Source organism: Arachis duranensis, unplaced genomic scaffold (assembly GCF_000817695.3).
Source record: "Arachis duranensis cultivar V14167 unplaced genomic scaffold, aradu.V14167.gnm2.J7QH unplaced_Scaffold_126101, whole genome shotgun sequence".
Classification (NCBI taxonomy): Eukaryota; Viridiplantae; Streptophyta; class Magnoliopsida; order Fabales; family Fabaceae; genus Arachis; species Arachis duranensis.
The window spans coordinates 4,173-14,135 of record NW_026263916.1 but is presented as its reverse complement, the minus strand read 5'-3'; the positions used below and the strand labels follow the sequence as shown (position 1 = coordinate 14,135).

The window sequence follows — 9,963 nt, the reverse complement described above, 5'->3', positions numbered from 1 at the left end:
CCACGTTTCATCTTTGGTCTCAGTTTTGTTTTATTCTTCATCTTAGGAGATCATTGATCACGTTTTAGGGGGCTGGCCATTTGGCCATGCCTGAACCTTCCACTTATGTATTTTCAACGGTGGAGTTTCTGCACACCATAGATTAAGGGTGTGGAGCTTTGCTGTACCTCAAGTATTAATGCAATTCTATTATCTTTTATTCAAATATCTCATATTCTTTTTCCAAGATATTCATTCGTACCCAAGAACATGATGAATGTAATGAGTTAGATAACCCTCATTATCATTCTCACTTATGAACGCGCGTGATTGACAACCACTTCCGTTCTACATGAAACAAAGCTTGAATGCGTATCTCTTAGATTCCCCAACAGAATCTTCGTGGTATAAGCTAGATAGATGGCGGCATTTATGAGGATCCGGAAAGTCTCACCTTGTCTGTGGTATTCCGAGTAGGATTCCGGTAATGAATGACTGTGACGTGCTTCAAACTTGCAAGTGCTGGGCGTTAGTGACAGACGCAAAAGAATCAAGGGATTCTATTCCAGTAGGAGCGGGAACCAACCGGTGATTAGCCGTACTGTGACAGAGTGCGTGAGCATTAGTTTTCACTGCGAGGATGGGATGTAGCCATCAGCCATGGGTGATGCCTCCAGACTGGTTAGCTGTGCGAGTGACAGCCGCACAGGGTATTTCCCCGAGAGGAAGAAAGTAGCCACAGTTGATGGTGAACCCCTATACAAAGCTTGCCATGGAAAGGAGTAAGAAGGATTGAGTAGAAGCAGTAGGAGAGCAGGCGTCCTTGAGCCATGCAGCATCTCCATTCGCTTATCTGAAATTCCCACCAATGAATCTGCATAAGTCTTCTATCCTTTTTATTATTTCTTATTTTTATTTTCGAAACCCATAAACCAATTTAATCTGCCTAACTGAGATTTACAAGGTGGCCATAGCTTGCTTCATACCAACAATCTCTGTGGGATCGACCCTTACTCACGTAAGGTTTATTACTTGGACGACCCAGTACACTTGCTGGTTAGTTGAACGGAGTTGTGAATTCAACCAGTGCCATAATAATGATTTCATACAAAGACAAACAACTTAAAGAGAATTGATCACAATTTCGTCCACCATTGACGGAGGATAAATGTTAGTTAGAAATTTCACAAAAATAATTCCGTTGCAAGAATAGTTCCAGACCAACAATTAATCCTCAATTAAAGTTTAATTTGTTTGTCACAAGTACAAACCCCAATAAAAATAAATCGAAGTATTTAAATCTTGGGTCGTCTCTCAAGGAATTGCAGGGAAGTGTGTTTATTATTGGTTAAGCATCACTATCCTTGCTACTAACCACAACATGATAATTACAAGGATCACTCCCACTTTATCATCTCCAAAATTAGAGGAAACTCAAGTGAGCTTAATAGATCCTAGTCCATAAGTCCTAGCTAGCTCACTAATTGGTTTAGTGAAAGACTAGAGTCAATGGCAACAAATTATCAATTACTTGGATATTAGTAACTCTAGGTCACCCAAGTTACCAACCTAAGCCAAAAGTACAAAATTCTACTCTAAAATCCAACCAAGTATTTGATCAAACACTTGGAAGACATAAAATAAAAGCACAGTAAATTGGCAAGAAAAATAAATTCTAAAGCTACCAAATGCAAGAATCAATAACTAAGAATTAAAGAAAGCAACAATAAACATAGAAAACATAAATTGCATTAAAGGAAATTAAAATCAACAAGAGTCATGAACATAAAGCAACAAAATAAAGGGAATAGCAAGTAAAACTAAAGGAACAAAGGTGCAAGAACAACAAATTGCAAGGAAAAGTAATGGAAAATAAGAATTAAACCAAAATCTAAGAGGAATCTATCCTAATCTAACCTAATTCTAGGGAGAAGATAGAGCTTCTCTCTCTAGAATAAGATCTAAGGCATGTTTCTATTATATCCTATTTGCTCTCTGATAAACCCCAATTTTGTGGTTTATCTTGTGCTTAATTTGGGGTTTTTGTCAATATTTCTCGCACTTATTCACAAGAAATGCATGATTTTGTGTTCACTTCCTAATATTGCTCCATGATAGAAAACATGATTATTTTGCCTTAGAATTGTTATATTTTGATCCTCTTTATTGTCATTCGATGCCGTGACGTATTTGTTGAGTGATTTTAGAATTAATAGGGTAAGAATGGCCTAGAAGAGAGAAGGAAAGCATGCACAAGAGGAAGGAACATGAAGATTTGGATTTTGGGAAATGCAGCATCGACGCGCACGCGCACTTGGCGCGCACGCGTGGATCACAAAAGCAATCAGCGCGCACGCGCGGGAAGCTGCACGTGACCTCATTAAAGGAAATCGTGCCTGGCGATTTCTGAGGCTCATTAGGCCCAATTTCAAGCTATTTTGCATGGAAAAAGACCCAAGGATGCTAGGGAGAAGGGGGGATCAATCATTTTACACTAAGACACATTTTTCTAGTTTTTGGGTTCTTTGTTTTTCAAGAGAGAGAAACCATTGTTCTTCTCTAGATCTAGCTTTAATTTGATCTTCCCTTGTTGAATTTGAATTGGATTTTGTTAATTACAAGTTTTGATAGTCTAATTTGAATTCCTTAGTATACTTTTGCTTATATCTTGTGTTAGTTTATGGATTTTTGTTAATTGTCACTTTATACCCATTGCATGAATGTTGTGAATCTTGACTTGTTGATGTTACATTGATGATTTCTATGATTAATTGTGTTATTTGAGTGATTGTAAGTTGATATTTGTTAGTGGGTATTTGTTAATTTCAATTCAATTGCAATTTGAATATGTCTTTTGTTAATGCTTACCATGTGTTTGATGAATTGTTTACCTTGATTATGGAGTAGTTCTTTTTACTCTTGGCTTAGGCCAAGGAAATTGGGAAAACTTGAGTCATTGGGTCTAATGGATTTGATGATTTGAGAGCCCTTAGTAGTCAATTTGATAGCCATTAACACTAGCCTACTACTAGGTTAATTAGTAGTGAGGTTAGACCTTATGGGTTGATGTTGACCAAACCATTTAACTTACTTCAAGTATAGAAGTAGACTTAGTGGGTTTGACTCCTCATAATTGTCAAGATATGGTTATTAGACAAGGATAGTGACCCCAATTCCCATGCCTAGCCAAGAGTTGCTTTTATTATTCATATTTGGAAACCCAATTTCTTAATTGTCTTATTTTAGTTGTAGCTATTGTTTCGTTGAGAGTAGAATTAAATTGAATGTTGTCTTCTTAGTTGAAATTGCTCACATCTTGCTTAGTTATTTGAATTAGTTCTTTGTACTTTAAGATTACTTGTTTGCTAAGATTCATAGTTTACTTTCTTTCTCATGACTTACAACCCCGGATTTCTAACCAATGTTGAAGCACATGTTTGCCCATTCCTTGTGAGACGACCCGAGGTTTGAATACTTCGGTTATTTTATTGGGGTTGAACTTGTGACAACCAATTCCTTTCAAAATTTGATTCTCGAGGATTGTTGTTGGTAGAGTTATACTTACAACGCAACTTCATTGAGAAATTCTCTTCTGACAATCGTCTCGTATCAAATTTTTGGCACCGTTGCCGGGGAATGGTTGCAACATGTGCCTTAATATTGGTTATGTGAATATGTGAATCTTGTAGATAGTTTGTTTGCTTTCAATACTTAGCTATAGTTTAGCTTCTTTTATTTTTGTGCTATGACTCTCAAGTTTGATGACTCGGTCTCAACCAAATTCTAGCTTAGCCAATTTTGATCCCGAGATTGAAAGAACTTTGTTACATACTCGGCAAGCTAGACGGCGGTTGGACTATATGGCTAGTACTTCAGCCTCTCTTGAGGAATATACCGAATCACTAGACGGTACCCAGAGTGACTTGGAGTCCGCTACTTCCTATTCTTCTGTTGGTACTACTAATACTTCTTTGCATCCTACAAGTGAACCATACATGGCGGAGCCACGCCGGATCACTTTACATGAGCAAGGAGCTCCGGATATTGTACTTCAACCATTACAAGCAAGGTATCCTAACCTTGATCCAAACTTTGAATTGAAGAGTAGCTTGATAATTCTACTATATAAGTATCATGGGTTGCCGGGTCAAGAGCCCATCTGACATCTAAAGAATTTTCAAGTTGCTTGTTCTACAGCTCGAAAGCATGGAGCCGATGAGGTGGCTATCATGGTTTTTGCCTTCCCTTTCTCTCTTGAAGCGCAAGCAAAAACATGGTTTTATTTGCTACCGGATGAGATTGCTACCAATTGGGATTTCTTGAGAAGAGAGTTTCTAGATAAATTCTTCCCACCGGAGAAGACCGACTACATCCGAAAGGAGATTTCGGGTACAATGCAAAGAGACCAAGAGAGTTTGTACGAGTATTGGTCTCGGTTCAAGAGGCTATTGGAATCTTGTCCACACCATGGAATGAACACTCACTTGCTCATTAGCTACTTCACCGGAGGTCTTTGTGTGGAAGATAGAAGATTGCTCACTGCTTCTAGTGGTGGTTCCCTTTCAAAAAACAAGACAGAGGGAGAAGCATGGAGTTTGATAAAGGATGTAGCCGAAGCTACATAACATACAAGGGTGAGAAGTAACCCTCTCAAGGGTGTGGTAGAACTGTCCCTTTCCGAATCAAGCTTAACCAAGGCACTTGGGGATATGACCACCATCCTCACGCAAATGCAAAAGGATCAAAAGGAATTCTACTCCATCCAAGCCGTCCAAGCTCCACCTCCAATTGCTTAACTTGAAGGCCCTCCTAGGATTTGTGGTTTGTGCTCTAGCACTACACATTACACCGATCAATGCCATCAAATTCAAGAGGAACATGCCCTTGTAGTGGCCAATGTGAATTATAACAACCGTCCACCCTATCCTTCTCAAGGCCAAAACCACTACCCTCATGGTGGTAATCAACATCAATAGTGGAGGGATAATGCACAAGGGAACAATCAAAATCAAAGGTGGAACAACTCTTCTTCTCATCACAACAACAACGAATCTTCATCTCAATACCACCACAACAACAACAACTACCAAGCCAACCAAAATCATCACAACCAAAACCAAAACAACTACACCAAGTACCAAGCACCACACCATAGACAACAAACTAACCAAGCCTCTTCACCTCCCACTAATCAAGTTGACGAGCTTAGAGCCGCTGTGGATAAATGGGATGAGGGCTACAAGGCTCAATTCGAGGCCCTGAGTGCTCAATTGGCCAATCTTACCGACATGATTTTGAAGATGTCCATGTCCTCCTCCAACAACACCAACCAACCCTCAAGTTCTTCTAACCTTCCATTCCAACCCCAACCAAACCCAAAGGGCGGTCTCAACGCCATCACTCTACAGTCGAGAACTACATTAGAGGAGATACCTTCAAGGGTCTTGGAGGACATTCATGAGGAAGAAGTGATTGTTGAAGCTCCACATGAAAAGGAAGAGGTAGACAAAAGGCATGAGGAAGAAGGAGTAAACCTCAAGGAACCCAAGAAGAAAGCTCTAGTGGATGAGTCCATCCCTATTTCATTCCCTTCCATGGTGAAGAAAGCTAAGAAGACACCAGAATTTGATTTGAACATGCTTCAAGTGTTCAAGAAAGTTGAGGTAACCATACCACTTCTTGATGCTATTCAACAAATTCCAAAGTTTGCAAAATTCTTGAAAGACTTATGCACACACAAGGATATGATAGGAGAATTGGAGACATTATCCTTGGGTAGTTCAATTTCTTCCTTGATGGAACCTATTCCAAAGAAATATGGTGACCCTGGGTCTTGTTTGGTGTCTTGTTGTATTGGTGGACACACTTTTCATGATCGTATGTGTGATCTTGGAGCTTGTATAAGCATCATGCCACTTTCTACCTTTGTGCAGTTGAATTTAGCTCCATTAAAGAAATCGGCGGCGAGGTTTGCCTTGGTCGATAAGTGTGATCACGGTAACAGGAATAGCCGAAGATGTACTTGTGGCAATCAAGGATTTGATCTTTCCGGTTGACTTTTACATCCTTGAAATGCCTCCAATAGAAAATAGAAGTTCATCCTCCGTTCTACTTGGTAGACCCTTCCTTAAGACCTCTAAATTCAAGTTAGATGCCTTCACCGGTACATATTCCTTTGAGGTTGGAGACAAGACTATCAAGTTCAATTTAGAAGAAGCCATGAAGCATCCTCCCGAGGAGCATTCCGTTCTCCGATGTGATGTAATTAATGAAGTGGTAGCGGAAGTGCAAGAAGAAAACCATAACAAGTTGTGCTACCACATTGTTGAAGAGACGGATGACCAAGAGGGTGAACATGAGGAAGTTGTTGAGAATGAACTCCGTGAGCTTGACGAAAAGGAATCTCAGCTTGAGGCAAAAAGTGAATTGAAGCCTCTCCCATCTCATTTGAAGTATGCTTTCTTAAAGGACAACCAAAAGTTTCCGGTCATTATTGCTAGTGAGCTTTCTAGTGAAGAAGAAGAAAAGCTCTTAGGCGTTCTCAGAAAGTACAAGAAGGCAATTGGTTGGAGCTTAGCCGATATTGTGGGGATTGACCCTCGCAAGTGCATGCATCGTATATTTCTCCAAGATGGAGCTAGGCCGGTTAGACAACTACAAAGGAGGCTCAACCCAACCATCCTCGATTTGGTAAAGAAGGAGGTCACTAGGCTACTCGATGCGGATACAATATACCCGATTTCTGACAGTGAGTGGGTGAGCCCGGTCCAGGTTGTTCCCAAAAAATCAGGCATCACTGCGGTTACAAAGGATGATGGTGAAGTGGTCACCAAGAGAGTACAAAATGCATGGCGAGTGTGCATCGACTATAGAAGGTTGAATGCCGCTACAAGGAAGGACCACTATCCTTTGCCCTTTATCGACCAGATGTTAGACCATTTAGCAGGTAAATCCCATTACTGTTTTCCTGATGGATTCACTGGTTACTTCCAGATTCACATTGCTCCTGAAGATCAGGAAAAGACCATATTCACTTGCCCTTTTGGCACCTTTGCCTACAAAAGGATGCCATTTGGACTATGTAATGCACCCGCTACTTTTTAGCGGTGCATGACCAGTGTCTTTTCTGATCTAATAGAGAATTGTCTGGAAGTCTTTATGGATGACTTCAGTGTTTATGGAACTTCTTTTGATTGTTGCTTGGAGAACTTGGCTAAAGTCTTAGTTAGATTTGTTGACACCAACCTTGTCTTAAATTTTGAAAAATGTCATTTTATGGTAAGACAAGGTATAGTGTTAGGACATGTAGTATCTCATGAAGGAAGTTCTGTAGACCTGGCCAAGGTCGATGTTATTACCACTTTATCTCATCCCTCATATGTGAGGGAGGTCCGTTCATTTTTAGGACATGCAGGATTCTATAGGCGCTTTATCAAAGATTTCAGCAAGATTGCTTTGCCATTGTCGCGCCTACTCCAAAAAGATGTGGACTTTGAGTTTGACAGTGAATGTGTGAAAGCTTTTGAAGAGCTAAGGAGAGCTCTTACCATGGTACCAATTGTGCAAGGCCCCAACTGGACATGCCATTTGAGATAATGTGCGATGCGTCAAACCAAGCTATAGGTGCCGCGCTTGCAAAGCGCGATGGTAAACTCCCTTATGTCATTGCATACTCTTTTAAAACACTTGATGTAGCACAATCTAACTATACCACTACTGAAAAGGAACTCCTAGCTATTTTTCATGCTTTAGATAAATTCAAATCTTATTTGCTAGGATCAAAGATAGTGGTATACACGGATCATGCAGCTTTGAAATACTTATTGTCAAAGAATGAGTCAAAACCTAGACTCATACGTTAGATCTTGCTTTTGCAAGAATTCGACATTGAGATTAAGGACCAGAGTGAATCTCAAAACTTGGTTGCGGATCATTTAAGCCGCCTTGAGAATTTAAAATCTGATCTATTTCCGATCAATGACTCATTCCCATTGGATAGCTTGCATGCTGTGTCGGATAATTTTCCTTGGTTTGCCCCAATGGCGAACTACTTGGTTGCGAAATTCTTCCCTCCCAACTTTTCTAAACACCAAAGGGATAAGTTGAGGAGTGATTCCAAATACTACATTTTGGATGACCCTCACTTGTGGAAGAGGGGAGTAGACCAAGTAATTCGAAGATGTGTTCCGGAGTCCGAAATCCAACCCATTCTTGAAGCTTGTCATTCATCCAAATGTGGTGGCCACTTTGGCCCACAAAGGACCACAAAAAAGGTGTTGGATTGTGGATTCTAGTGGCCAACCTTATTCAAGGATGCTAACTGGTTATGTGTGTCTTGCCATCAGTGTCAGAAGTCGGGAAACACATCCCAAAGGGATGAAATGCCTCAACAACCTATGTTGTTCTGTGAGATATTTGATGTATAGGGCATTGACTTTATGGGACCGTTTTCCAAATCCAGTGGGTAGAAGCAATACCTACCCGCCTTGACGACGCCAATACCGTCATTTCTTTTATCAGAAACTACATTGTGTACCGTTATGTGTCACCACGAGCAATCGTGAGCGACCAAGGATCCCACTTTTGTAATAAGAAGGTAGAGGCACTGCTCAAGCGCTATGGAGTGGTGCATAAGGTTGCCACTGCTTATCATCCGCAAACCAATGGACAAGCGAAAGTGTCCAATCGTGAGATCAAGAGAATCTTGGAGAAAGTGGTCAGTCCGCAAAGGAAGGATTGGAGCCTCCGGTTAGGAGATGCACTATGAGCGTATAGAACGAACTACAAGACTCCGTTGGGGATGAGTCCCTTCCGGATCGTCTATGGTAAGGCATGCCACCTTCCGGTGAAAATTGAGCACAAAGCCTATTGGGCAGTAAAGCAGTGCAACGTGAATTTGACCCAAGCCGGAGTAGCCAGAAAATTACAGCTAGAGGAGCTTAGGTGTTTGAGGAACGAAGCGTATGAGAATGCCCAGATTTACAAGGAAAAGACAAAGGCATTACATGACCATCACATACAGAAGAAGGACTTTCAAGAAGGTGATGAGGTTCTCCTCTACAATTCGAGGCTTCGTTTCATGCCTGGCAAGCTCCGCTCTAGATGGAAAGGACCTTTCAAGGTGAAGGAGATAAAGCCCTATAGAGTGGTGGAGTTGTTTGATCCTAAAAGTGAAGAAACTTTCAAGGTGAATGGACATAGAGTGAAGAAGTACCATGGCTACAAGCTCCCAAAAGAGCTAGAGGTGTTCCTATTAGAGGATGCACCTAGAGAAGGAGAAGCTTGAGCGACTGACCGTCCAACTTAAGGACGTTAAAGAAAAGTGCTTGGTGGGAGGTACCCCACCGTGGTAAGATCTTCCTTGTGTATACCATCTTGCTTTTAGCTTTAGATTCTTGTGAATTATGTGACTTCTTGATGTTGTTGATTGCTTAGGAATGCTAATTTTATTGATCTTGTTGGATAACTAGGATGTTTAGATAGATTTCATTATTTTGGTACGGAAGAATTGTTGAAGTGGAGAGAATGCTATGTTTTGAATGATGCATGAATTTGTGAAGTGTTCTCTTGCCTACTAGCTTGAACACTGGTGCGCGAAATTGTGAACAATACTTTTTCACAACTCTCATAATCCCCGGTAATGGCTCCAAAAACGTGGTAGCTCAATACCATGGCATTACACAACTTCGCACAACTAACCAGCAAGTGCACTGGGTCGTCCAAGTAATAAACCTTACGTGAGTAAGGGTCGATCCCACGGAGATTGTTAGTATTGAAGCAAGCTATGGTCATCTTGTAAATCTTAGTCAGGCAAACTCAAATGGATATAGTGATGAACGAAAATAACACAAAGGTAAAGATAGAGATACTTATGTAATTCATTGGTAGGAACTTCAGATAAGCGTATGAAGATGCCTTCCCTTCCGTCTCTCTGCTTTCCTACTGCCTTCATCCAATTCTTCTTACTCCTTTCCATGGCAAGCT

At 40.7% G+C, this 9,963-nt stretch overlaps 3 protein-coding genes across 3 annotated transcripts; all 3 read left to right on the top strand.

The window, feature by feature from the left end:
• Window positions 1-3,839: 3,839 nt before the first annotated feature.
• LOC107472068 (uncharacterized) lies at window positions 3,840-6,035 on the top strand. Its single transcript, XM_016091639.1, has 3 exons — window positions 3,840-4,083; window positions 4,177-4,586; window positions 4,956-6,035. The coding sequence occupies exons 1-3, from the start codon at window positions 3,840-3,842 to the stop codon at window positions 6,033-6,035; spliced, it is 1,734 nt and encodes a 577-aa protein (XP_015947125.1).
• A 1,539-nt stretch (window positions 6,036-7,574) lies between these two features.
• LOC107472067 (uncharacterized) lies at window positions 7,575-8,746 on the top strand. The gene is made up of 3 exons (XM_016091637.1): window positions 7,575-7,626; window positions 7,858-8,147; window positions 8,441-8,746. The coding sequence occupies exons 1-3, from the start codon at window positions 7,575-7,577 to the stop codon at window positions 8,744-8,746; spliced, it is 648 nt and encodes a 215-aa protein (XP_015947123.1).
• Window positions 8,747-8,779: 33 nt separating this feature from the next.
• On the top strand, window positions 8,780-9,265 carry LOC107472066 (uncharacterized). The gene has a single exon (XM_016091636.1). It carries the CDS (start codon window positions 8,780-8,782, stop codon window positions 9,263-9,265), a length of 486 nt encoding a protein of 161 aa, XP_015947122.1.
• Window positions 9,266-9,963: the final 698 nt, after the last annotated feature.

Bases quoted from the DNA above. Each gene is read 5' to 3' on its own strand.
- LOC107472068 (XM_016091639.1), top strand. From the start codon at position 3,840: ATGGCTAGTACTTCAGCCTCTCTTGAGGAATATACCGAATCACTAGAC. The intron at 4,084-4,176 runs GTAGCTTGATAA...CTTGTTCTACAG, and splicing joins TCCAAACTTTGAATTGAAGA to CTCGAAAGCATGGAGCCGAT. The intron at 4,587-4,955 runs GTAGCCGAAGCT...CAACATCAATAG, and splicing joins CATGGAGTTTGATAAAGGAT to TGGAGGGATAATGCACAAGG.
- LOC107472067 (XM_016091637.1), top strand. From the start codon at position 7,575: ATGTGCGATGCGTCAAACCAAGCTATAGGTGCCGCGCTTGCAAAGCGC. The intron at 7,627-7,857 runs GTAAACTCCCTT...TGCTTTTGCAAG, and splicing joins CGCGCTTGCAAAGCGCGATG to AATTCGACATTGAGATTAAG. The intron at 8,148-8,440 runs GTAATTCGAAGA...TTCCAAATCCAG, and splicing joins GGAAGAGGGGAGTAGACCAA to TGGGTAGAAGCAATACCTAC.
- LOC107472066 (XM_016091636.1), top strand. From the start codon at position 8,780: ATGAGTCCCTTCCGGATCGTCTATGGTAAGGCATGCCACCTTCCGGTG.